The following is a 27,626-nucleotide window of genomic DNA, read 5'->3' on the forward strand; positions in this document are numbered from 1 at the left end:
CATTAAAAGTAAAAGTTTTACTTTTTTTCGTTAGAGCGGGTGATACTCTTTGAAATACCATTCACTCAAAAAAATCTGTTTTTTAATGTTTGGGGCCAAAAATCTGACATAGCATCTTTAATGTTGTCTAGTTATATTTAAATAAGCTAAATCATGAAGGGAATTTCGTAGAAAATACAAAAGGGGAAATTCACTTCCAGACTCGACTTGGCTCTTGTTTGATTAAAACGATAAACAGTTCAAGTCATCGATAACGTATGTAGGTCTACACAAATCTGTCAATGTAGTCCCAAGTTTTAGTGGTATTAAATAATATATGCAGTTTTCTCGGAACAATAATAAAGTTACCAGGTCTGTAAAAAAGTAAACTGAAACTTTTGTTGCCACTGTGCTCAACGAAATTTCATGTTCATATTTTCTTTCCAGCAGTTTTTTTCAGACGACATCACCACCCCACCCCAATTACTCGATGAAAACCGAGAATGGAAGTTTAAAACTCAGAACCATTAAAAAAATATCTCTAAACAAAACGGCATTGAAAACAAAATGCAGCAAATAAAATTAGCCCGAAAATTGAATAATAAAAACAACGAATTTTACTAAAACTTAAATTCAAAAGGAAAACAAAAATCAACAACAATAACTTTGAGAACGAGAACAAAACGGAACTTAGTTGCAAGCAATTTTGCTGATACTGGTCAACGGAACATAACCGGGGGGGGGGAACAACTTTGTGTAATTATATTTTTATTATATAATTCGATCATCTTAGCACAGTATCATGCCGCGCACAAGATGTACCGTAGAACTGGGTACTTTAACAAAACTGTTCAACGTCTAAACTTGTTCGTTCAAACTAAAACCAACCTGAGAATGTTTATGACATTATTGACTTTGCTCCAACAGTCGGGTTCTTATGCTGATTTCATAAAGTCCTGTTTGCCTTGTTTTGGGTTACTCTGGTTTGAATTGAAGAGAAATAGAATGGTTTCGTCAAGATTGAAAATGCATAGCTTTAAATCTTGCTCCAAAGAGATTGATAGCATGCTAGTACCAGAAACATCATTTCTGATGTAGCACAATTAATTCAAAATGAGCAGCTTCTATGAACTCTTTCATTTACATCAGTGCTGTGTACTTCGTTGTTCTATCATGAAAATTATCAGTAAACATATCCAATCAAGAACCTTCCCCCAAATCACAGCCTCACTATAATCCTTCATAGATCTTCATAAACACAGATCTATCTTTTTAAAACAAGGCAGAGCTCAAGTCAGAAACCACTGAGGATCAGAAAGGGCCTCTTCAGAATGAGAGCTACATGTAGGCCCTACATAATTTAATGGATGTTAAATTTGCACCATGAATAAAGATTATTAATTTTGGTTTTACCATTACACCAAATGTGTTAGCACTGCAAAGGTCATGGGTTCGAGTCCCACCCCAGTAATAGGTCCATTCAAGTGATTTGTTTTCACAGAATTTGGTAAAGTACTGATGCTAACACACATCAGTGTTCAGGGTAAACCAAAATTAAGAGCTTCTACATTGTTACTCTACAAGTGTAAACGCTTCAGCCAGTGAATGAGCTTTTTGGGTTGTTCACCCCATCCCCTGCCCCCCCCCCCCTCCCAAATAAAAATCTCCTCCCTCCATCTCCAATGATGGGGCCCAATATTAAGGCAACTTACAAAATTATATGAGAAGTGCCGACATCTTTGACAATCAGCACCATAATAATGGGCACAGATCACTTCACAACAACAAACACTCAGAGATTTTGTTTAAATAATTATAATTTAAATCTTCATATAAATTAGCCTTAAACCTGCAGAGGCACCCCAAGGTGAAACTCAGTTGTGTGATGCACCCATTATCAAAAGATAGAGTCTTTGTGCAAAGGGAAAAAAGCTACAAGTCTCAACCTCACCTTAAAATGTGTAAGGTGTCAAAAGATTGTATACTCTTGTAGAGCGGAGTTTGTAACATGAAGTCATGGGACACCAACAACAAATGGGTCTCTGCATTCCAAAAATGATTTGTGTTATGGCAGTCAAACGGTCATATTCAATGCTGTTTGATTGAATAAATAATATATGTTGATTTTGCACTTGAAGGGTATCAAACACAGTGACATTCTACACTTGATAGGTTAGACCCAGCTGTGACACTTAAGCAAGACACTTAACCATTGCTTCGTCCTTCGGATGGGACATAAAGCTGTTGGTCCCTTGTGTTGTGTTACGCATGTAAAAGAACCCAGTGCACTTATCGCAAAGAGAAGGGGATTGCCCCGGGTTCCTGGCTGTGGCTACTGTATGCGTTGTAGCACCTTGTAAAGCCTTATAAGGTGCTACATAATTGGGTCTCAGAATTCATAACTTCAATATTAAACCTATCTTTCTGAAAGTTTGTATATACTCAGCGCCTACAGTAACTTTTTCTTAGATACGAGCGCTACATAACACTTTGATATTATTATTATTTATTATTTTCGTAAGCGCTCACATTACTGAATTTGACCTTGGAGCCCCCTTTAACTTTTAACATTCTGGTTAAGTAAAATAATTTCCCCTAATTATTCAACTCATTAACTATACACATATAAAGTTATTAAAATAGCCTTAAGTTAATAAAAAATATATAATTTCTTTTAAACAAATGTATCACTATTGTCGATTGTTTACTTCTTAAAAAAAAAAAACATTAATACTGTTAGACATATTTCAGAAATTTTACTTTAACCATGAGTACCAAGCCATGCTACACCATATCTTTTCCAATGACTTCAAACCAATGATTTCAATTGTTTCCACCAATCAGATTGCATAATTATCCACGGTATACATTTAAGTTAAGAATCTTCCAGATATTTGCAAGATTTAGTCTTTATAAGATCTGTAGTGGCAGATGATTATTATGTTTTCACAGTGAATGTTTCCAGTGAATGTTTCGCAGGAGTTGGGCACAAGTCAACTGACCCGAATTGTTCATTGCGAATTTGTCCTGTCTTAATTGAATATCGCATTCGCAGTAAGCATGAACTGCACTGAATACTCTCAATCGAAATATTTCTTTGTGTGCTTTCATTTTGTGCGAGTCCAATAGAATGATAATATTTTGTGAATATTTTGTGAATGATTGTAGAGCATGAAATTGTGACAAAATTAACCAGTCAAACTTCATTAAATAAAGTGGTCACCTGGTGGGCACAATTTAAAAAAATATATAAAGATATAATAATAAACAATTTATATTGTGAATATAGAACATATTGAATTAATGAACGCTCGTTTTGCGTCTATGGCAAATAAAAATAAAAATTAGTGCATAGTTCAGCAAAAATATTTCTAAGACTGGTACAGAATTTCAAAGGAAGATTTCAGATTGTAAATCTGTCATGGAATGTTTATTCCTGCTATTATTAAACAATGAGCAAGTCTTGCATGTATTCGATCACTGGGACCTGTTAAAGTGTGTGAGTTTGTTTTCCTTCATGCGCTAAAGCAATTTACGCGCAGCTAAAGTGCTCCGGAATTGTTTGAAAACATGTGAGACTTGCCTGGTCTATTTAGCATCATACCTTTAACATTCAATCTGGCAAGGATTAGCCTGACAGTCAAGATCAATCTAGGCGTTGATTATTCCTGCATCATTCTGTACTGAAGGATTGATGTCTTGATGTGTTATCGCTGATGATTCTTGTGAATCCATAGCCCAGGGTTGCTTCTCTGCTGATCCTAAACAGACGTAAACCATCGTCCCAAGTAAGTAGGTCCCAAATGAGATCCAGAATATCACACTCCAACGCTGGAAAGTTTCCTAGACCAAGAAGAAGTTAAGGTCAATTTGATATATACCAGTATGGCATGACCGATTATTGGCCCTGGTTTTGGGGTACGGTTCTAGACGATTCATGGCTAGGGGCCGCTCAACTGCCTAGACCACTCTGTTGCCCTAGTATCGGTGCCCTTTCAAAAATGTCAGAGACTTAAAGATTTTTTCAATGGAAGTGGCCACTGCAAAATAAAAATTGCCTTGCCATCTCACAGATAAATCTACAACTAAACAGATGCGTTTTTTATCCTTTGTTAAACTGTTGCTGAAAGCTTTAAGTTGAGTGAGAACCATTTGATGGAGCAGCAAGTACTGGGCAGTAGAATTTGAGAAAAGTATTTCTGAGCAGCAGAGTGTGGGTTTGAGTCCCAGTTATGGCACTACTGTCCTTAAGCAAGACACTTGACAATTATTGGAGCCCTTCAGATGGGACGTAAATCTGTAGGTCCTATGCCTTGTGTAACGCAAGTAAAAGAAGAACCCAGTGCACTTATATCATAATAGAGAAGAGTCTCGCCATGGTTTTCCACGTTTGATCGGCTGCATACTGTGCCACATCACCTTTCAAACCATTAAATTGTGCTATGTAATGAAACATGTCTCATACTTCAAAACGTAGCTAGCTCTCAATACAGAGCATTTGTATCAGGAGTGATCAAGCACTAAATCAGAACTGCATGTATGTTTTAAATGGAGGTCACAGGTTCAAGACCCAGCCTAGTCGATATACAATTGTTGCACGGTGTGACGGGGTCCATGGCCTTTTGTAAACCCGAGGGGGAAGAGGGTGCCATTTTCCCCCGAGGGTGTACAAAACCCATGGACCCAAAATCACAGCGTGCAACAATGGTTTTGTTATACCTTGGTAACATGATTATTCCTCTTATCAAAGTTATGCTGTCATCTTCAAACATTATTACGATGGAGTATGCATAGTTCTAATAAGCAGACGAAGAGTTGTTCAAATAAGAAACCATTCTTCACTGTTCCCTCCAACCCGCGGCTGTTTCGTACTAAGCGCTGAAAATTGGCCAACGGTGGGAACGATCAAGTCGATGTACACCGCTTAACATCACTCATGTTACCCGCCGCGCTGTGCAGCCATGGTACATGCGTATTTGTTGCACGGCACGTGATTGGTTCTCGACCAATCAAACTTCACAATATGTTACCGAGGTATAACAATTTCTCTTTGTTAAACCTAAGATTACCAACAAAATTATCCAGTCAGTTTCCCTTGATAAAAGTAAACTTTCAGATAATAAACTTACCATATCTTCTGTGAGTACACCCGCAACCACTGGGCCAAGAAATCCAGGTATGCTGCCTACCATGTTAGAAATCCCCATGAGTAAGCCGGCATACTTAGGAGCAATGTCTAAATGGTTAACTGAAATCCCTGACCCATTCAGGCCAGACGAGGTAACAGAGAGTGTCAGCAATGTCATAGCTATTGTGTGATCACATCCAACGTAACTAGTAAAGACAAGGAAGGTTCCTGGCAAGGTTAACCCTATCAAAGAAAAAAGAAAAAACAGAAATTATATTATGTGGGTTCAAAGCCCTGTCTTGACACCTGTGTCCATGAGCAAGATGCTTTCCTATGATTTCTTCTCTCCACCCAGGGGTACAAATGTGTACCTGCGAGGGTAGAGGTTGATGTTGTTTGAAAAAGCTTTCTGTGCGCATGGAAGCTTAGGCTGTTTTATTCTCCCCAGGGAGCTGAGAGCATACTGTGCCTTGAGTTGTCAACCACCAATATTTGTGTAGATCATTGTATTCTACTTTTACAACATCTTTCTAACAATACTGATTTTAAAAGAAACGGTTACAGAACGCTTTTCAAAGACCAACTCGACTGATCCAAGGCAACGTGTTCCTTTAAATAGTTGAAACAAATATTTACATAGACACCTTGCAATATGCTCAGAGAACTCACATGTGCCTATCCTGGGTGTCATTTTGGGTATCAAAATCATATACAATCATGCACAAAAGAAAGTTGACACCCAAAATTATGCTCACTTGTTCGGAGGCGCGTTCTACAGGTACGCTGAGGTCACACGCACGCTTTTTGCGCACAGAGAACAGCTATTGTCTCCAATGATCTGCCTTCTTTTTTTAGAGCATGACGTCATATATGCAATGGGTCAATAGAAAAATAAAAATGGAGTGAGATTTGTGGAATTACCTAATGCAGTAAATATCTTTCTGGTGGTGGTTGTTGAAAATATCTGATGACTGATGAGAAAGTCAGCAATGTGTCCACTGGTAATCATCACACACCACAAAGCTAGGTATGGTACAGCAGCCAAGAAACCACTCTGAAATGGGTACAATGAAATATCTTGTTAGCTACGGGTCATGTCACTTGGGGCGGCGGGGGCGGCAGCGGCGGCGGCAGCAGCAGCAGCAACAGCAGCAACAACAACAACAACAACAACACCAACAACAACAACAACAATAATAATAATATTTGATTTATATAGCCCCTCGTATAAAGTTATCTCTAGGTGCTTTACAAATAACTCAAAGAAATAACCTGTTATTTTTGTTACAATTGACTGAATGATTAACACACAATTAAGGTAAATAATGCTTTATGTTAAAGAGTTGGGTTTTCAAGGCAATTTTGTATGATTTAAAGGAGCTGATAGACTGAATGTGATGGGGGAGATTGTTCCAGAGAGTGGGTGCAGCAATGCTGCATGACTTGTTTCCGTAGTGCTGTGTGTTGAACCTTTGAATCTGAAGGAGATGTTGGTTTTGTTATGTTTGTGAGCAAAGAGAGCAGGTAGGAGTGTAGTTGAGTAAGCGATCTGAGATGCACATGGGAGCATTGTCGTGAAGTGCCTTGAAGGTGAACAGTTCCAGGCAACCAGTTCCAGGCAATCGCAAAAAAGAGAACTCATTCACAGTGGAATGTTCAAATATATTTCTTGGGGAATGCAAGTGGGAGTGTCGTGGCGGTGCAGTTAAGAGAACCGAATTCAAACTCTGGTGTTTCTGATCAGCAGAATGTGGGTTCGAATCCCAAGCCGTGACTCTTGTGTCCTTAAGCAAGACACATAACCATTGCTTCGTCCTTCGGATGGGACGTAAAGCCGTTGGTCCCATGTGTTGTGTAATTGCATGTAAAAGAACCCAGTGCACTTATCGAAAAGAGAAGGGGTTCGCCCCGGTGTTCCTGGCTGGATTGGCAGCATATTGCGCCACATCACCTTGTAAACCATTACATGGTGCTTAAGGATTAGGTCTTATATCTCAAACTTCGTCCCACAAATCACATTATTGCATGTTATTGCATGTTATTTTGTGTTCAGTGTGTAGACTGCCATAATTATCAGAGCCCAACAAAATTTGCTCAGTTTTAAGTAGGAAAATTATAGATGTTCCTCCATACTTAAGGATTCTTTTCAATACTTGGTGTCACCAATGATGAAAGTAGAGGATTGGAATGTGTGTATACTCATTCAATAACCATAGATGTACCATCCCTTTATAATATCCTTCTTGTAAACTAGAGGATTGGAATGAATGTACTCTTCCAATAACCAATGATGTACAACCCCTTTATGATATGTTTCTTGAAACTAGAGGATTGGAATGAATGTACTCTTCCAATAATCAATGATGTACAACCCCTTTATGATATGTTTCTTGAAACTAGAGGATGGGGATGAATGTACTCTTCCAAAGTACTATCTTTTCATGATACGAATTACTTGAAAAATAGTGGATTGGAATTATTGCAATATTCCAAAAGCCAATGCGGTACCATTCCATTATGATATTTTTCTTAAAAACTTGCGGGTTGATTTGGATGCAGTTATTGATATATTATGATACTTAAAGACAGTGTACACTATTGGTAATTGTCAAAAACCAGTCTTCTCTCTTGCTGTATCTCAACATATGCATAAAATAACAAACCTGTGAAAATTTGAGCTCGATCGGTCGTCGGAGTTGCAAGATAACTATGAAAGAAAAAAACACCCTTGTCACACGAAGTTGTGTGCGTTTAGATGGTTGATTTCGAGACCTCAAGTTCTAAACTTGAGGTCTCGAAATCAAATTCGTGGAAAATTACTCCTTTCTCCAAAACTAGGTCACTTCAGAGGGAGCTGTTTCTCACAATGTTTTATACCATCAACCTCTCCCCATTACTCGTTACAAAGTAAGGTTTTATGCCAATAATTATTTTGAGTAATTACCAATAGTGTCCACTGCCTTTAAAGGAACACGTTGCCATAGATCGGTCAAGATGGTCTATAAAAAGCGTTAGTAACCGTTTTTTATAAAATGCATATGGGTAGAAAGATGTTGTAAAAGTAGAATACAATGATCTACACAAACACGCCTCGAAATTGCTCGGTTTTCCTTTTACCTCATCGACAAACACAGTCGGCCATTTATGGGAGTCAAATTTTTGACTCCCATAAATGGCCGACCGTGTTAGTTCGCACAGCAAAAGGAAAACCACGCAATTTGAAGGCAAACTTATGTGGATCATTGTATTTTACTTTCACAACATCTTTCCAACCATAATGCATTTTATAACAAACAGTTTCTTTAAGTTGAGTACCATTAGCAGAAGACACTTACCTGCGATAAATCAAATCCCAGTACAACCTTGAGATACGTTGGCAAGTTTGTAAGTAAAGTATAAAAGCCCCATGTACTGCAGAAGAAAGTAATCACGAGGGCCCACACTGGTGTAGAAGTCATCATACTCCACCAGGGTACAGAATACACCTGCAAAATATCACAAAATAGCACAAAATAGTACAAAATATCACAAACTATCAAAAATACTTATAGCTTATTATAAACCACAAGGGAAACTTGACTGGGTTAATTTGAAAATGATTTGAGGTAGAACAAAGAAAATTTACTTGAGTGGGACTCAAGCTATCTAGCTATCTTTATAAACACTGTGACAAAAGTGTCACCAACATCACTAAGTGCCAAAAACTCCCCTGCTTCAGAAACTGACCTTATTATTGTTGGTTAATTTGCATTGACAATTATGCTTCAGGCATGATATTTAGTAGCACTTATCGGAGTTTATGTAGCAAGAGGTATGTTATGCCTTCCCAGAGGACAGTATTTTTGTATTTTAGTCTTTGGATATCTTGTATTTTGAAATTGTACTTAAATAACTATTTTTATATTTCATGTTTTTCTGTAGTTTTAAAATAGTGGATATATTTTCTTATGATCTGAAATTTTTAACGCAATTCAGCCTCTGACTACTCTGACAGAAGTTTGAATGTGTTTTAATAATAACCAATAATAACAATACTTGGTCTTTGAACAAAAATTTGAACGGTTCATGGAGAACAAGGGCTGACCTTCATGTACATATGTAGGGCCACTGATTTTCCGCGATCGCGGAAAACGGACGGAATTCGCGGAATCCGCCCTTTGAAACGGAAAACGGGATTTCAGAAAATTTGATTTTTTTTTTTTTTTTTTTTTTCTTGACGCCAAAACTATTGAAATTGCATTCTTTATTAAGATTCTTTTTGTTAAACTAAAAAGGCATCAGAAATCAGACCATTAAAAAGTACAAGATCGTAACCGTGGATCATTCTGTTCTACTTCACACCATCCTCAATGTTTACACACATGATGTACACACGTTGTTAACATGGTTAAGCGAAGGGCATTATTCGCGGCACGTTTTAAACATTTTTTGTTCACCCAAATTGCATTTTCTCCCTCTCTTTTACCAACAATAATACACAAACTAGCTTACCTATGATCTATAAGAACACATACAATGTTTTTTCATCTCGGAAAGGTCTAAAATAAAACCGTAAACTGTCAACATTCTGTCGCCAAAGCGAAAACAAAATGGCTGACATTTTGTTTGTGGATGGAGAATGGTCACGTCCATAGACTTGTTCCCAAGTCTTTGATCATGCTGAAACAGCGCCCTCTTGTGGATACACTCCTGTCATTAGCCTACAATGTGGCTGATCCAGAGAATCAACTGCAGTTTTAGACTTGGAATCAAGTCTATCACATCATGTGCATTGATACTGCAGTCACAGTGCAACCTTTTTAGAACAGCAGTATACAAAATAATCCACAATTATAAAAAAAAGTATTTTTTTGAAATTTGTCAGTTCAAATGAACATTTTACGAAGTCAACAGTGCAACTTATCTCAAATTGATTTTTATAAGTGTGTCCCTGGGTATTAAACAACCTTTTATCTAATTAAAAAAACATGAAACGGAATTTGTTGTGCCTGAAACGGAATTCATGTTTTTGCCAAACGGAATTTGCACTTTTCTGAAACGGAAAATCAGTGGCCCTACATATGGTGTAGGCTTTACACATAATTATTGGTGTATAAGGTTGTCTCAGTGGTTTCTTTCCCTTCACTTCACCTCTCTGGACCCCGGTTCGAATCCCACCTCAGACAAGAGCCTTGCATGTGAACTGGATTTCCAGTCCCTACCTGAGTGATGGGTTTCCCCCAATTTAGTTTTTTCTCCCACATCTCAAACTGAACATTTCTTCTGGTTTCCTATCCATCCTATTATTAGGGCTACTTGTGCAAGGGTGTTTGATAAATAAACAAAAACAAACAAATGAAACACTTTATGAAGAGAAAAAATGCCTTCACAAATGCATTAAATAATTAATGCATACTCCCTGCATACTACATTAATTACTTACACCATCTTTATCTCCAATGGAGGATTCAATGTAGATTCTTTCTACATCTGATATACGCGGATGTTTGGATGGTTTATCATGCACAAGTAACATCCATAAGACAAACCATATCAATGCTGATGTACCTGAGAGAAAATAACATCAACAAAGCTCATTAAAGACACTGGACACTATTGGTAACTGTCAAAGACCAGTCTTCTCACTTGGTGTATCTCCACATATGCACAAAATAACAAACCTGTGAAAATTTCAACTCAATTGGTTGTCGAAGTTGCGTGATAATAATGGGGAAAAAACACCCTTGTACACGGAGTTGTGTGCTTTCAGATGCTTGATTTCGGGACCTCAAAATCTAATTATGAGGTCTTGAAATCAAATTCAATCAAAATGACATCTTTTTCGAAAACTACGTTACTACAGAGGGAGCCGTTTCTCACAATGTTTTTAATACTATCAACAGCTCTCCATTGCTTGTTACCAAATTAGTTTTTATGCTAACAATTATTTTGAGCAATTACCAAGTGTCCACTGCCTTTAATACTTCCACTCTACTGAAAATGAGAACCTGTTCTCTTGCGTATGTTTGGTGTTTTTTCGATGACGGGGAATGCCGGGGTTATAAAAAAGGGAAGGTAGCAGAGAGATGCAAGAGACAGATAATTGTATACTCGGTGCGACCCATACAAATGGCTGATGTCACTTTAAAAGTCGCGTTCATGTGGAGTAAATAACATTGGAAGTGGCAGGTCAGTTGCGTTCAACAATGGTTTATTTGGCCTTGCAGCAGGGGTTGGTCGTAAAACCTGGGCTGTTCTGCGCTAATTCAACTTTTTTCAGGACTAGTTTAGCCCAGTTTTGTGGGTCAAATTGACCCTCACAGACTGGATTTTTACTTGCAAACGGAGGGTTATTTTAGCACTTTTGGATAAAGGGTTAATTTAACTCCTCGTCTGAACGTACCCTAGGTGCCAACTCATATGTCAATGATCCTACCCCACCAAACTAGGAATTTATCTGTCTGTTTGGCTATGATTCAATAGCCCATTTTGAAACTTTTTGATGGAAACATGGCGCCAAACCTACTCTCTAAATAAAGCATGATGGAACACGGAAGGGTTTGGAACTTACCGAACACGTAGAATGCTAACGGCCACCCATCTAGGAAGTTTAATTCAGAGAGTAATCCTGAGATTGGCATTGCTAAGACTGTACCCATATGACTTCCTGCACAGAATAAAACAAAATAATCATCATTATGGGAAAGTTTCATTTAAGATCTTCCAAATTTCGCCACAAAAACCAGAAAACTACACATCCTTTTTAACATTGAATTAGTACTTGGTGGGGGGCTCAAGCAGGGTATAGTGCACAGTTGACTAAAGTCACCATTGGGGCTAAAAGCAGGGTATTGTGTACAGTGGAGTAAGTCACCATTGGGACTCAAGCAGGGTATAGTGAACAGTGGACTAAAGTCACCATTGGGACAAGCAGGGTATAGTGCACAGTGGACTAAAGTCACCATTGGGGCTCATCAAGCAGGATATAGTGCACAGTTGACTAAAGTCACCATTGGGCCTCAAGCAGGGTATAGTGCACAGTTGACTAAAGTCACCATTGGGGCCAAAAGCAGGGTATTGTGTACAAGTGGAGTAAGTCACCATTGGGACTCAAGCAGGGTATAGTGCACAGTTGACTAAAGTCACCATTGGGGCCAAAAGCAGGGTATAGTGCACAGTTGACTAAAGTCACCATTGGTGCTCAAGCAGGAGTCAACTAAAGTCACCATTGGGGCTGAAGCAGGGGTATAGTGCACAATTGACCAAGTCACCATTGGGGCTCAAGCAGGAGTCAACTAAAGTCGCCATTGCAACAAGCAGGGTTTAGTGCATAGTGGACTAAAGTCACCATTGGGGCTCAAGCATGAGTCAACTAAAGTCGCCATTGCAACAAGCAGGGTTTAGTGCATAGTGGACTAAAGTCACCATCGGGGCTCAAGCATGAGTCAACTAAGTCACCATTGGGACAAGCAGGGTATAGTGCACCAGGCCTCAAATTTCCCGGCGGCCACGACGGCCATGGCCGCCGGTGCCCTGCTTACTGGCCGTGGTGCCCCGAGAAAATCAGACATTTTCGCGGCCAAAAAGGCCGTGCCCTTTTTCTCCGATGGCCGCCGTGCCCTTTTTGAGATCAAAATTAATTATGTTTTGATACACCACCATCCGTCTGTGTGCACATAAAATCAAACACTTACATGTACATTCTATATGAATACACGCACACAGAGCGCGGTCGGTTGAATGCTCATCACACGGAATTTAAACGGACGGCAGCATATCCATGCAGTGCATGTGTGTGTGCACGATGCAGAACGAACGACAGACGTGCATCCATAGACATTGTGTACTCGAAGTTTATACACGGGCCGGATGTACTTGCAACGACCATTTGAGAACAATCGCACTGGTACTCATCTTGCAACACGCGTACCCACGCAAGGTTGTCCATGATGGGTACCAGCTAATCACAATTTCGGTTTCATTCGAGGTTGGGCGTCCGCCTATTCCACTGGTATTGTGCTTGTTCACTGGTACTCCTACATGTTTGTGCACGTGGGCCATGTTACGTAAATCACGCATCATGTACATGTACATGAAAGGTACATGTACATGTATGGTACATGTACATGTATGGTACATGTACATGTACGTATGTCCGTTGAATAAATCTCCGCTCTGCACACAGTCAAGTGACAGCTCATTGTTTACGTCCGGCCGTCGCAACAAAATCTCCGCTGCACTCAGTTAAGTGACAGTTCATTGTTTACGTCTGGCCATCGCAACAAAAAATGGATGCATACTTTTACTTCCCATTAATCAATAAAATTAAATACATTTAAAAATACTTGATGTTTTTTTGTTAAAGGAAAGCAAAAGTAATGAAATGGTTCATTAAAATAGCCTTCATGGACCTGAACAGAAATTGTTTCATGATCTTTATTTTTTATGGCCTTGATGCCCTTTTTGAAATTTTAAGTTGGCCTTGGTGCCCTACCCCATGGCCTTGGTGCCCTTTCAAAATTTGACAAATTCAAGGCCAAAGTGGCCTTGCCCTAAAAATCGGGAAATTTGAGGCCTGGTGCATAGTGGACTAAAGTCACCATTTGGGCTGAAGCAGAGGCGTAGTGCACAATTGACCAAGTCACCATTGGGACTCAAGCAGGAGTCAACTAAAGTCACCATTGGGACAAGCATGGTTTAGTGCACAGTTGACTAAAGACACTAGGTGGGCTGAAAGGGTTTACCTTCTTACAGACGAGCCTAGGATCCTACCTGAGTATGTTATGGTAACTAGTCTGCTACGTTCAAGAGGTGGAGCCCAATGACCCCACAAGGAATGCATGGCTGGATAAGTCACACCCTAACAAATAGAAAAACATAACATAATTTAGTTTGATGCTGTGTTTAAGTCCTTGGCTGCTAACTGGACACTTTATTGCACTGGACATAATTGGTAATTAGTCAAAATAACTGTTAGCCTAAAAACTTACTTGGTAACAAGCAATATCGAGAGCTGTTGATAGTATAAAACATGATAGTATAAAACATTGTGAGAAATACCTTTTTAAAAATGATTAGTACAAGAATAGAATTATATTTGTGCTTCAACCAATTACTACCTCACAAACTCAGTGAGCCAAGGTAAGGTCTGAATTGGTAGATACTGCTATGGCTATGGCTGGGATTCAGCACCATCATGCATTAAAGTATAAAGACATCCCTAGCAACAGTCATTGCCCTAGCCAAATATTTAGATTAGGTTTGATAGCCCAAATATAAAATCTTACGAGAGCTCGATCATGACCTACACAAAATCACCTTACCTCTCCAACACCTTCCAGTACTCTGAGGGCAATCAAATACTGGTACCCTGCCCTGGCAGCAAACGGCGTAGCCAAGGTTAACACAGCGGTGCAAAGAACTCCAAGTCCAAATATTAGCTTTGCTCCATAGCGATCTGCCAATAAACCGCCAGGTATTTGAGTAAAGACGTAACCATAAAAGAAAGAGCCTAGAATCTGTCCTTGAGTTGACTCGTCCCAATTGAATTCTCCATTCTATAAAACAGCCGCAAAAAGATAGAAAATAAAATTGATGATAAAAAAGGGCCTTCAGTATTAAAGGCATTGGACACTATTGGTAATTACTAAAAACAATTGTCAGCATAAAAACTTACTTGGTAAAGAGCAATAGAGAGCTGTTGATAGTATACAACATTTTGAGAAACGGCTCCCTCTGAAGTAACGTAGTTTTTGAGAAAGAGGTGATTTCTCTATAATGAATGTTAAATTTGCATCAGGGATAAAGAATTTTAATTTTTGTTTTTTTACCTACACACCGATTGGCACTGTATACTCAGTACTTTCCCCAAGTCCAGTGAAAACATATCACAGGCATATTTACTAGTGTGGAGTTCAAACCATGACCCTTGCATTTCTAGAGGTAATTTCTCACTCAAATAATAAAATCATCAGTTGAAGTCTTTTATTATGCATGTAAAAGCACAAAAAGTTGTGCAACAAGGGTGTTTTTTTGTTGTCTCTTTGCAACTTCCATGGCCAATTGATCCCAAATTTTCACAGGTTTATTTTATGCATATATGTTGGGATACACCAAGTGAGAATGATGCCTTTATGAAATTAAAGGGCGGTTACAGAACTGGTTTTTACTAACAAAACAGTTGCTGGCAGTGTAAGCACTTAATGTAAGCCACCATATACATAAACTGACAAACCTGTAGAAGTTTGAGATCGATCAGCCATCTGGGTCCCGAGAAAATAGTGAAAAACCGATTACACATTTTGCATGAAATCATTGAATATCCACGCACGGTCCAGGCTTGCAAATTTCCATGGATAGATTTTTGAACATCGCCCTCATGCGTTTCAGCGCCGTTGGTATACTCATTCCCATTCAGGATTTAGGGAGGTGGCCGGCCGTTTGCGGTCGTCTACTGAAAGGCCACTGAAGGGTCATCCGCATAATGAGCTCTTTCACGTACGGCCATGCAACTGCACGTCGTGTGTGTGGAGGAATGTGTATGTATTGCAAACTGCGCGTAGGTGTACGTGTATAGACCATGTTACCCTTGTACAGTCAGTCGGATGCATGACCGTTATCAATAAATAATAAGCTTGGAGAACATGTTTTCAAAAATTCATTTCAACACTGTAACGAAAAAAAAACATCACACAACGAAGCGATAATGTTTTATTGTACCTAGAAAATTAATAACACGATTTTTTGTGTTAAAAACTAAGAAATATGAGACCAAAAACATCACGGATTTTGTGCAGAAATAAGGGTCTCCGTAAAAGTCGTTTTTATAATTTAAAAACAGCTATTCGCTGCGTATCTTATGAGCTTCTGCTTGGAGGACACGTTTTCAAAAATTCATTTCGGGAAAATTAAACACTGTAACGAAAAAAAACATCACACAACGAAGCAATAATGTTTTATTGTACCTAGAAAATTTATGACACGATTTTTTGTGCTAAAAATACAGAAATATGAGACCAAAAGCATCACGGATTTTGTGAAGAAATAAGGGTCTCCGTAAAAGTCATTTTTATAATATTTAACTAAATTGGGCAGAATAATTTTCCTTAATGAGTGTTAGATACACTATTCATCTAGTATTTTACTATGTTCGTTTGTCCTAAGGAAACCCAAAACAGTAAAAAACCTTTACAGAATATGTCTTCGTCAGCGTAACCGTTTAGAATAAAAATCGCTCTCTGCAAAAATCCAGAGCGAATACGTCTACGCACAAAGAATAAATCTCTAATAGAAACAACCAATCTAAGAAACATTATGACACTACTGCTTCTCAGATTAAAGTTTCATAAAAACTTATATCGTTTTTACATTACCTCATTACTTCAAAGTGAAATGCTTTTGATAATACTATCAAAAGCTGCCGTAGGCTACTGACCAAACACTTTTAGTTCAATAAATGTTAAGAGTGATAAACCCCTTCTATTTAGCACATGAAGGATTGGTACGATTGTTTGCATTTCACAACACAAGGAGCATACAGCTTTACATCCTATTTGAGGTAAAGAACAATGATGAATGAGTGACTCACTCAGGGACAGAAGTGTCAAGAGTGGGATTCAAACCCATACTCTGCTGATCAGAAACACCAGCACTCGAGTTCAGTGGACTGAACCCCTCAGCAATGACATGCCACTATATTTCCTTGTAGAACCTTATAAATCCCAGAACAACTATTTTATAACTTACCTTGGGAGTATGGGACATGTTAGCAGTAGGACATACTGAGCTGTGATTGGTCAAAGTTGTGTTCACCATGGCAACCAACGCAACACTTAAATTCACCCTCATTGCATAGATGTTCATCAAGCCGAGGAAACTCAAGATGGCAAGAGTGTATCGAGCTGATATCAAACCAGGGACTGTGGGATAAAAAAAAAGATGATGTGATTAAGCTCGGAAACATACACCACTGATATACATGTAACACATCAGTTAAGTCATAAATATTTGTTTTTACTTGAACTTTAAGCAGTGTGAAAGTATGTCGAATCTTAATCCCACATTTTGCTTGAACAGACAATGACGCATAATTCTCTGACAGTTCAAATGTGGGGGAGACGGGCCATCCATAGAGGGTAACTGGACATCAACTGGGGGAACGTGCTCCCCCTGTGTCCTCCTTGACACACCCCCGACCATTCACATCCAATCTTGAATCGTGCGCTGTTCTCACTATAAGCTGTTTTAGGCTGCACGTCAAGTTTGCTTTAAGATCAATTTGTTGCATGCGTGTGGTTAACAAGTGGTTAATCTTGTTTTTTTGTTGCCTCGTTAAGAAACACAGACGAATGGGTTTGGTTTGAAATTGTACATTCTATATCAACATGGGAATTAACACTTGTCAATTGGGTTTGATTTATTTTTGGATGTGGTAGGCTGTTGAAAAAAAAAAAAACCTGAACTATCAGTGCTAAGCGTGAAAGCTTGCGAGCGCTACAGTGTAAGTTTGAATGCTAGCGAGCGCAAAGCGTGAAAGCTGACGGGTGCGAATCCTGCTCACAAACACTTACCCCTGGTTTTAAAGCCCTACTATGCAATCTGGGGTGTTCCATATGATTTTATCTTCATTTTCTTATGAATTTGATCTACCGAGTTTGAAGTTTTAAATGATAATCTAAAAAAAAAAGGGAGAAATCACATCCCTGTAAAATTCTTAGACACTCTTGTTTGAGAGGAAGCCACTTAATAGGGCCGTCATGGTCGCTAAAGTGTTTTAACTATTTATATCGCTAACTTATTAGTAACTGCACATCAAGGAGTATTCACAAAATACTACCAACCTTTTGGCACTGCAATTGTTGAGTTCTGATTTGCATTTGGTTTGATGAGCGATGCATCCTCATCAGTAACATCTGAAGCTACATGTACATCAATGGGTTCTTCCATTCCAGCTGCTTGTGAGTCAATCTCAGTCAACAACTGCAGAGAAGAGTCAATCACAATTAATGACTGCATATGACAGTCATTCACAGTTAATTATGACTGCATATGAAAGTAACGCCTTAAGTGACTACATGTACATTAATAACTTTTTTTTGTTCAACCCCAAATTATTCCAAATTGACTGTCAGTTTCCCTTGCAGTCTATTATTTTATATCGGGAATGAAAAGTCGCATCCCCTTTAAAAGGTGATCCCTCTGCTGCTGCTTCCCAGGTTATGTAATAAACTATGGTGTGATCCATGGCTATGCAACAGTGCAACAGTGCAACAGTGCAACAGTTCAACAGTAACAGATTGAATGGCTTCTGACTGGCACCTCCAAACAAAAAGATATTGACTGAATAGGAAGACCGCCAACATTATGGCAAGAGGGCAAAAGTTGGAAGAGCGCCGGCACATTAATCCGGAAGTCACAGGTTCAAATCCTGCTCAAGTCAGTTTGTCTTTGCTCAAACCCAAATTGTATAAAATACATACTTACATGGAGCACCTTAACATAATCCTAAATGCATGAGGGATTCTTGAAGATTGATGATGGCTTAGAAGAACACCAACTGAGGAGTTCTGCTGCAGGGGTCAATCAAAGTCAAGTCTTCTCTGCCAAAAACTGACAGAAAGTCTGAAATGGAACAAATCAATTTTTCAATATTTAAATATGAATGTTTTTTATATCTATTTAAGGAGCCTCTCAAAAGCCGGTCAACTTTTTTTTGCAGAGAAAAAAACACACCACAGGGCATCTCACAGCACTCATTGTTTTTGTTTTTTAATTTCAGATAAATTTATTATAGGAGGGCCTATGTCAACATCAGTCAATACAAAGTGTGATAATATTGCTCAAGTTAAACATTAACTTGTACAAATGAAAACTTAAACCAGTTATTTACACAATAAATAGATAATAGTGTGGCATTAACATGTAGGAAAAGGGAGCTATAAGCAAATGCTTTTTGATCCCCTTCCCCATAAAGACAAAAGGAACATCTACAAGGAAAACGATACCTATACAAGGTATGTGGAGACATTTTCAAGAAAAAAACAGAGCGTATTGTAAAATAACACCCCAGGCACTGTGCACTTCTCCCCATGGTTTCCCTGACGCCCTGTTCAAATAGTGTTTATTGGTGGTGAGTAAAAAACCATATCCAGGATGTTTGATGTACATTATATTATTGTTCAATCTAAACACACAAGGCCAAAGACTTGTCCAGTCATTAGTTTACTGGGCCAGGGCCAAAATCACTGGCCTCGCCGGACCTGCGGTCCCTGCGGTCCAGTGTAAAATTCAAGCCTGGGGTGGATTTCAGAGTAACACTAGTCTTATCTTGACTAAGGACAAACAACTTGCACGCATCAAAAAGCTTTGAGTATCATATCAAAATATCATGGTGCTCATTTGGGGGGAAAAATTGTTTTCTACTTACATGTAGGTTCAAAGGATTGGAAATCCTATCACCGTAGTAATGACCTTCAATCATTGACACTCCTTTGTTCAACTCTTTAGGTTTTGATAAACATGGACCCATTGTACCCTTAACAAAGCAACCATGGACCTGTGGTGCTTTTTGTTGTTAAAGCCATTGGACCCTTTCGGTTCAGAAAAAAAAGTTCACAGATTTACAAATAACTTACAGGGTTTACAGAAGGCAATGGTGAAAGACTTCTCTTGAAATATTATTCCATGAAATGCTTTACCTTTTGAGAAAACAGCAAAACAATATAAATTCTCGTTAACGAGAATTACGGATTTATTTTAAACCATGTCATGACACGGCGAAAAGGGTGGGTTTTTCCGTTGTTTCTCCCGACTCCGATGACCGATTGAGCCTAAATTTTCACAGGTTTGTAATTTGATATAGAAGTTGTGGTACACAAAGTGTGGGCCTTGGACAACACTGTTTACCGAAAGGGTCCAATGGCTTTAAGTCCTTGGCTTGAATGTCACAACAAGCTCACACACATCAAATGTGTATTATGACCTCAAAACATGTAATGGGCTCTTATCATTGACCCTCCTTGTTCAACTCTTTGTTCTGATAAGCATAGACCCAATTGTTTTAATTTGTGATAGCATTTGTGGACATATTGTCCCTATTAAAGTCCTTGGTTTAAACTGAAACTACAAGTGCATGTACACATGGGTTCATCAGACACAAAACATTGTTTGTTCTACTTCTTCGAACACAATGTAAACAGTAATGGTGACCTTGCTAACCACCACTTACATTATACAGTTCTTAAAAGTAAAGAAGTATAAATCTGTATACAAGTAATACATAGATGCTAGATGCTTTTCTTTTTTTCTTATTTTTTAACGCATTAGGGGTATGTTTTAATCTGAACTTAAATCACTATGTTTCTTTGACTTGAGATGAGATGACAGTTGAGCAAACTTCCACAACTTTGTATGTACAAAAATATTTACTTCGTACACATATTTCCTAAATATAGTTGATTTTTTCTTAATGTCTGCATTCTCAAAGCTCCATTTTGTGTATAAAAAAACCCAAGAAACTGTTCAAATCAATGGAAAACTATGTAATCTTGCCCCTCCCCCCTAAATAAAAAATATATACTCTAGTAGTAGGCCTAAAGGAAGGTTTTCAAAGTCACTTACTTGGAATCCTTTTTAAAATGTAACCAAGAATGCATGACAGATTCTTGAAGACTGCTGATGGCTTTAGAAGAACACAAACTAAAGAGTTGCTGGTTCAATCAACATCAAGTCCTGGTCTTTCCCTCCACAATGTGTCACTCAGGGTCTGAAATGGAGAATAAAAATGATTTTAATTGTTTAAAGTGTTACCCTTATTTCATACAACTGTGCACCTTTTTATCAATCAAGATGATGGACATCAAAATCGATACAGTCCACCCATCTCTACCAAAATCAATTCTCACTGTTTTGCTTCTGAAACTATTTTAAAAAACATTATCAACATAGACCTTCAGGGCTCAAAATTCACGCTGGACCACAGGCCCGAGACCAGTGATGTTGGCTTCTGTCCCGTAAACTTGATGCCAAACAAGGCCGGCGATCTTGTTTTTTTTATTATACGATAATACTAATTATAAAAAATAATATGAAATATTTTATCTTTCATTACATATGTATTTCAATCTCACTTTAAAGGATTCAGGTACTTTTTCAAAATGTCCACAGATTTACATTAAACTTACAGGGTTTAAAGATAATGATTGTGGAAAGCTTCCCTTCAAATATTACTAGCTGAGGTTGTGTAGTTTTTGAGAAATGAGTAAAACAAGTCACAAAATAATTTTCGTCTCATGAGACGAAAATTATTTTAGCATGTAAAATCCAATTAACCAGTTATGATAGTATACCAAAACCATAGCATAACTGGTTAATACATTTTCACATGCTAAAACTGAGAAACGCTGCATTAGACATTGCTGATTAAGTTTTTACCCTCAGAATTTGTGTCATGATTTTTGAAAGTGGTAAAAATGGGGCAAATCTGGTGACTAGCTGTCGAAATTGTACGTGTTGAACCAGATCAACCGTTGCGGCTCGAAACAATCTCGTAACCCTCCGGCCTGGCAGCCGTCGGGAAGAGGGTTACGTTATCGCAACTAGCAGTTTCTATGCAGTTTCTACGACTCGCGCACACAACGCCTATACCTTTGTGTGGGTTCAACAGTGCCCTCTCTTGATATTTTGCCATTCGCGATAACCCTTATACATAACAATGTCTACTGCGCAGTGAAATGACTTGTCTAAATCTAAATCTAACTTTTTGTTCTACTATTTTCTACTAAAAAACTTTTTAAAAAGGAGGCAAAAACTTTAGTGCAGCACCAGTCACAACTCAGAACAATGACAATGTAAACTCAATCAAATGTAATTTTGGCTGGCTAGTGTTTCTACAGTAAAATGACATGCAGCAGCCTCAGTCTATGCCCTAATTTAATTTTGCAAGCATTTCTTCACAAAATGTTCAGTGTTTACACAAAAAAAGGGGTCAGATAAATGAAAGAGAAACTAGCGCAAGTTCGAATTTGCGCGCAAGGTTAGAACTATTGCTCGGGCATATTGAAACTTTGCGCGCAATTTCTTTTGGTTTTTACTTCGCGCTTAACAAAATAACCAGGAAATTAACTTTCACCGCAGTTTACACTACGGTGGTGTGGACAAAAAGAGTTTTGAAGTATTTTCCAACTCTTTAATACTTCATTTTTGTATAATTATATTTTACGTGTCGTTGTTGAAGTTACGCAGTTGAATGTGTCATCTGAAATAGTGATTTTTTGATATGTAAAAAGGAAGAAAAACACCAATTTGTTCATGAACTTACCACCAAGATTCAAGAAGCTCGTTCGCTCAGCTGAGCAGACGACCGGACTAGACTACTGCCGCGTGCAAAAAGTGGTGAAAAACATCGTCACGTGATATTGTTTTTTTCACTTGACTTGTCCAACATTCTGCCACTTGAGGGCGCCCTAAAAAATAAACCACAACACTTTGAATGTGGGAATATGAATGTCGGTAGTAAACAATCAAATTGCAAACGTCAAATCCAAATCAACAACGGATCTTTCTTTACATGGGAAACTTTCTACATTTTCAGTGTTTGAAATTCCTGAATGATTTGAAACCATGTTTGGATCGATAGTTTCATCCCGTATGAGACACAAGCTCTTTCTTGCATCATCTACACTCCCTACAGACGATTCCCAAGCATCGAATACAGCATTTCTGTCTCCGTATTTGATCTTGGGATGTGGAGTTGGGATGGTCACTTTTCCATCTTGCCTCGGACTCATGCAGGTTTGCACAAAGCCACAAGTCAACTCAACAATAGTTGTGCAGAAATGTGCAACAATTATTTTATATTCAAACTTCACATTGCTTTTATTCACACATAAAAAATGATAAAGGCAAATACTTGCATACAATACATTAGTTTTTAAATCCATCATTACCTGACCTGTGTGGTCGATTTCACAAAGGGTTAGGACTCGTCTTATCTCGAGTTAGGATGAGTAACTCGTCCTAACTTAGGATTAATCTTAACGTCTGAATGCTACAGTGCAGGGTTGGGACTCGTCCTAAAAGTCCTAAGATTAGTCTTAAGTTAAGAAGAGTTTTGTGAAATCGACGGCCGGGGCTCTGCCCTCTGTGTTATTTATAATTTAGTGTTTGCCTGCACTCATTTAACAACATTATTTTGTACGATTTGTATTCTAGGTAGGAATTTAGTAGTGGGGGGTACAACCCCATAGGTCATAGGCCTACTACTACTAACTAGGAAAAAATGCAAATGGCAAAAATATATTAGGAAAAATGAGTACTAGCCTACTGGGTCAATATTGACATTGAATACTATTTTAAGGAAACGCTACCATGGCTACTGCGCTCTTTACAAGACAAGAGCTGACTGTATTTATAATTAAAATAATAATTAATTATAAAGAATATTTATATTGATTGCGCAATGTCCACCTAAAGTAATGAGGTGCTCAAAAAGCGCATGAAAAAAAATAAATGAAAAAGGCAAGAGGGAACCAAAAGAAAGGAAATAACTGCAGAAAAGCTGTTTGAAACAAATTGAATTTCAATCTGTCTACAACATGCATTTATGTGGCCCAAATCATCACACAAAATTGTTAGCCCTGAATAATGGTTCTCAAACTGAACATTGCGAAGGTACTCCTAACTACCATAGTACGTAGAAACAATAGAGGAGCGAACCTCATAGATAGTTCTAATGTAGGTCTAGGATAGTTGTGATTTCCATAAACCCTCCTCTTCGCCGTCAGGAGGGTTACATTATTGCAACTGTGTAGGTCTAGGTCAGGAGTAATGCGAAGGGACCCTTCAGGATGGAGGAAGTAATATACAATCAATGAGTAACCTTTTTCAAAATACAAATTTCATTGCAAGTAAATGAAAATATAATTACACTTGTCAAATAATACCAGATTTGTTCTTTTCTACTCGAGGTGTTGGTGTTCCGTCCTTTGCGTCTGACCTGCGCATTGTGGGGAGCCAGTGTGTTGGGACTTGTGTCAGTTGGTTTGTCTGGAACAGTGGCATCTACATGTGCAATGCACATCTTCAAATTCAACATGGGTACGATACATGTAGTTAGTCAATATTCTAAATCTAATGATTCAATCAAACCCCTAGGCCTACATTCCTATAGACGATGTGACCTATGTTTACATTCAAACTGCCCTCTGTTGACAAAACACTATATACGTCATGTTTCGCCGGGCACCGAGTTGCGTAGTCATAGTAAGATTGCGTACACTTTCTAGCTGGTTGCCAAAACACAAAGGTTTTGCCAGGCGGTATGCGCGCGAATCATGTTATGGTTTTCGTGTGACGTCAGAGGTCACATCGTCTATATGACCCAAATCTACTCCCCAGTCCCTTGATAGCGGGACGATAGTGGAGAAGAAAGCAGAACAGATTTTATAGTTCTAGGACTAACCCGAGTCATGGCCGAGCGGTCTACTTCATTGAGCCCAAACTCTAGTGTTGTCAGCAGCATAGTTTGAGTTTGACTCCTGGTCATGACAGTTGTGCTTTTGAGTTGGGGACTTAACCACAATTGCTTCATAAACAAAATTGGGAAAGTTGTGCATTCTGCTCTACCAGCCAGGCTCCTGTGGATGACACCCATTCCTACACATCCTTACAGACTATGAAGTGGGTAACCCGGTTTCAGCCAAGAGTAGGTGCAGCGTGCCCCTGGTCGACAGCCCAAATCAGTTCATAGCCCTCAAGGTCACTAAAAGACATCGTACTAACAAACACAAAAACTACTATTAAACTTGTACAAATCCTTTCACAGGTCTTGGCTCTTCATTGACATCTTATGGAATTCTAGAATCTACGTTGATGTACGGTGCGACATCATCGCTAATCTTTAAGTGTCTTGGAGGGCGATTTAGTTCCGTCTTGCCAAGTAATCTGCTACATCCAGGTAAATATTTATATATATAATGTTACAAATACATTAATTACTTGGTTTGCAGTAACACCACGTGTGTATTGCAAGATAGAGATAGTTCTTGGAGAACTGTCTTTCTTTATTGTAGGCCTACTACCAGGGAGTAGATTTATCGGATGTTCGGGAGACTTCTCAGTTCTAAAAAGAACTGTCCTCCTTAATAACCACTACCCGGGCGGGAGGGGTATAGAAATAAATATTTTAACTCTTCTTTATGTGCCTACAGGTTTTGAAAAACAAAACAATTTTCACGGAACGTTATCAAGTGTTGAAAATAACCTATGTGTTCTAAAGGACCTGATTAATAATAATAATACTTAATAGTTGATTCTTGTATAAAGCCATCACTCACCAACGCTTATGGCAATCCAACTTTAGTATCTCTTGTCACTGGGCCACTTGCATTCCTTGAACCATCTCAGCTCTCTTGGTAGTATACAGCCGTTGCTGTCAAATATGTAGTACACCAAGTTAAATCAATCACAAGAACCATCTCTGCCCTCACATGTATCTATTTACTCCTGGGTGAAGAGAAGCAACAATGATAGTCAACATATATATTAGCGCATACAGCCTGTACATGCTGCCAAATGTAGCGCACCAAGTTTATTCAATCACAAGAACCATCACAAGAACCATCTCTGCCCTCACATGTATCTATTTACTCCTGGGTGAAGAGAAGCAACAATGATAGTCAACATATATATTAGCGCATACAGCCTGTACATGCTGCCAAATGTAGCGCACCAAGTTTATTCAATCACAAGAACCATCTCTGCCCTCACAGAGACACCCACTTTCTCCTTCGGTGAAAAGAAGCACTCAGTCATAGTCTGTGCTGCCAAATATCACATGTAGCACACCAAGCTTAAAGGCAGTGGACACTATTGGTAATTACTCAAAATAAATATTAGCATAAAAACTTAAACTTACTTGGTAGTGAGTAATGGGAAGAGGTTGATAGTATAAAACTTTGTGAAAAACGGCTCCCTCTGAAGTAGCCTGGTTTTCACGAAAGAAGTAATTTTCCACAAATTTGATTTTGAGACCTCAGAATTATGAATGTTTTTTCTTTCATTGTTACCTCGCAACTTCAACGACCAATTGAGCTCAAATTTTCAGTTTTGTTATTTTATGTATGTGTTGAGATACACCAAGTGAGAAGCCTCGTCTTTGAAAATTACCAATACTGTCCAGTGTCTTTAATCAATCACAAGAACCATCTCTGCCCTTAATGTTCCCATTCACACCTGGGTGAAGAGAAGCAACCATGTATTGCATAACAGAGCCTGTGCTGCTACATGTGTAGTGGCACATCAAGCTGAATAATGAATACCAGTAATAAATTAATAACAGTGTGAGTTTTGATTTGTTTCTTGTAGGAGCATTTGCCAGAGAGGGTCTCTCAGCATCTTTTAACTATGCATCCAATAAACAGAAGAGATCTTTACGGATGGTGGGCAAGAAATACGGATGTCATACATGTGGTAGGCGACGACTTAAGACCAAAGACTTTATTGCTGACCACCAACCCCCACTAGCGGTAAGCTTGAATTATTAGATTGAAAACAAATTTGAGTGTTACACTTGGTTTTAAACTTGTCAAGTTCATGTAAGGGGAAAAATAAATGGGCAATGGTTTAGCTCAGAGTGATGTACATGTACATAGAATACAGGCATGCAACTGCAACTTACCCCCCCCCTCCCAAAAAAAAAGAAGAAGAAGAAGACAAGAGAAGAAATATTCACACAAGCCCCCTGCCGTTGATTTCACAAAGCTCTTCCTAACTTAGGATTAATCTTATGACTTAGGACGAGTCCCAACCCTGCACTGTAGTATGCAGACCTTAACTCGAGATAAGACAAGTCCTAACTCTTTGAGAAATCAATGGCTGGGCTTGTCGGGTAACAAGTAAGTAACCCACGGCACCCACAGCAATCTAACTTACTAAAGGCAGTACACACTATTGGTAATTACTCAAAATAAATATTGGCATAAAACCTTAGTTGGTAACGAATAATGGGGAGCTTTTGATAGTATAAAACAATGTGAGAAACAGCTCAAATTTGCACAGGTTAGTTATTTTATGCACATGTTGAGATACACCAAGTGAGAAGACGGGTCTTTGACAATTGCCAATAGTGTCCAGTGTCTTTAACTCATTACCTTTGATTAAGTTAAGATTGTTTTGTCTCTGTAGGTAATCAGAGAAAGAATGATGACCAGGAAGACATGGTATGATGTCATATTCCGCAGACGGCTACGAGAACTCAAGTTCTACCCACAGTGCAATACATGCTCCGATACCCAAGGGATGCATTTAAGGACGGCGTATCGCCCCGGGTTTAGGGTCTGGAAATGGAGGCATATTGTCACCCATTCAACAGCCCTGAGATTATATCATCTATATCTACCTCTACCAGTTCTGATGCCATACCTCGAGGGTCTGTTTGTAACATGACGTTTGACAAAGATTATTATTTGTTCATTTTAAGTATAACATTCAGGTATTTAAAGGCACTGGACACCTTTGGTAATTGTCAAAGAACAGTATTCTC

The 27,626-nt window shown here is 38.6% G+C and overlaps 2 protein-coding genes across 4 annotated transcripts; one reads left to right on the top strand and one right to left on the bottom strand.

Annotated features, from left to right (window-relative positions):
• Positions 1-541: 541 nt before the first annotated feature.
• Positions 542-25,707, bottom strand: LOC117300782 (sialin-like). Of its 3 annotated transcripts, XM_033784578.1 has the most exons (15): positions 25,420-25,707; positions 22,404-22,548; positions 20,705-20,849; positions 18,569-18,706; positions 17,926-18,064; positions 16,832-17,004; positions 14,410-14,643; positions 13,859-13,946; positions 11,658-11,753; positions 10,530-10,654; positions 8,443-8,592; positions 6,029-6,161; positions 5,109-5,350; positions 3,584-3,822; positions 542-959 (listed from the first exon to the last, which is right to left on the bottom strand). In XM_033784578.1, the coding sequence occupies exons 5-14, from the start codon at positions 18,029-18,031 to the stop codon at positions 3,631-3,633; spliced, it is 1,539 nt and encodes a 512-aa protein (XP_033640469.1). In that variant the 5' UTR covers positions 18,032-18,064; positions 18,569-18,706; positions 20,705-20,849; positions 22,404-22,548; positions 25,420-25,707; the 3' UTR covers positions 542-959; positions 3,584-3,630. The 3 variants fall into 3 exon arrangements, with proteins under 3 accessions (XP_033640469.1, XP_033640468.1, XP_033640470.1); XM_033784577.1 differs by lacking the exon at positions 542-959 and having other exon boundaries at positions 2,360-3,822; XM_033784579.1 differs by lacking the exons at positions 542-959; positions 20,705-20,849; positions 22,404-22,548; positions 25,420-25,707 and adding an exon at positions 19,720-19,738 and having other exon boundaries at positions 2,360-3,822.
• Positions 22,611-27,610, top strand: LOC117300784. The gene is made up of 5 exons (XM_033784580.1): positions 22,611-22,876; positions 24,052-24,181; positions 24,909-25,040; positions 26,450-26,610; positions 27,269-27,610. The coding sequence occupies exons 1-5, from the start codon at positions 22,706-22,708 to the stop codon at positions 27,527-27,529; spliced, it is 855 nt and encodes a 284-aa protein (XP_033640471.1). The 5' UTR covers positions 22,611-22,705; the 3' UTR covers positions 27,530-27,610.
• Positions 27,611-27,626: the final 16 nt, after the last annotated feature.

The sequence above is a fragment of the Asterias rubens genome, chromosome 16 (assembly GCF_902459465.1).
Source record: "Asterias rubens chromosome 16, eAstRub1.3, whole genome shotgun sequence".
Taxonomy (NCBI): domain Eukaryota; kingdom Metazoa; phylum Echinodermata; class Asteroidea; order Forcipulatida; family Asteriidae; genus Asterias; species Asterias rubens.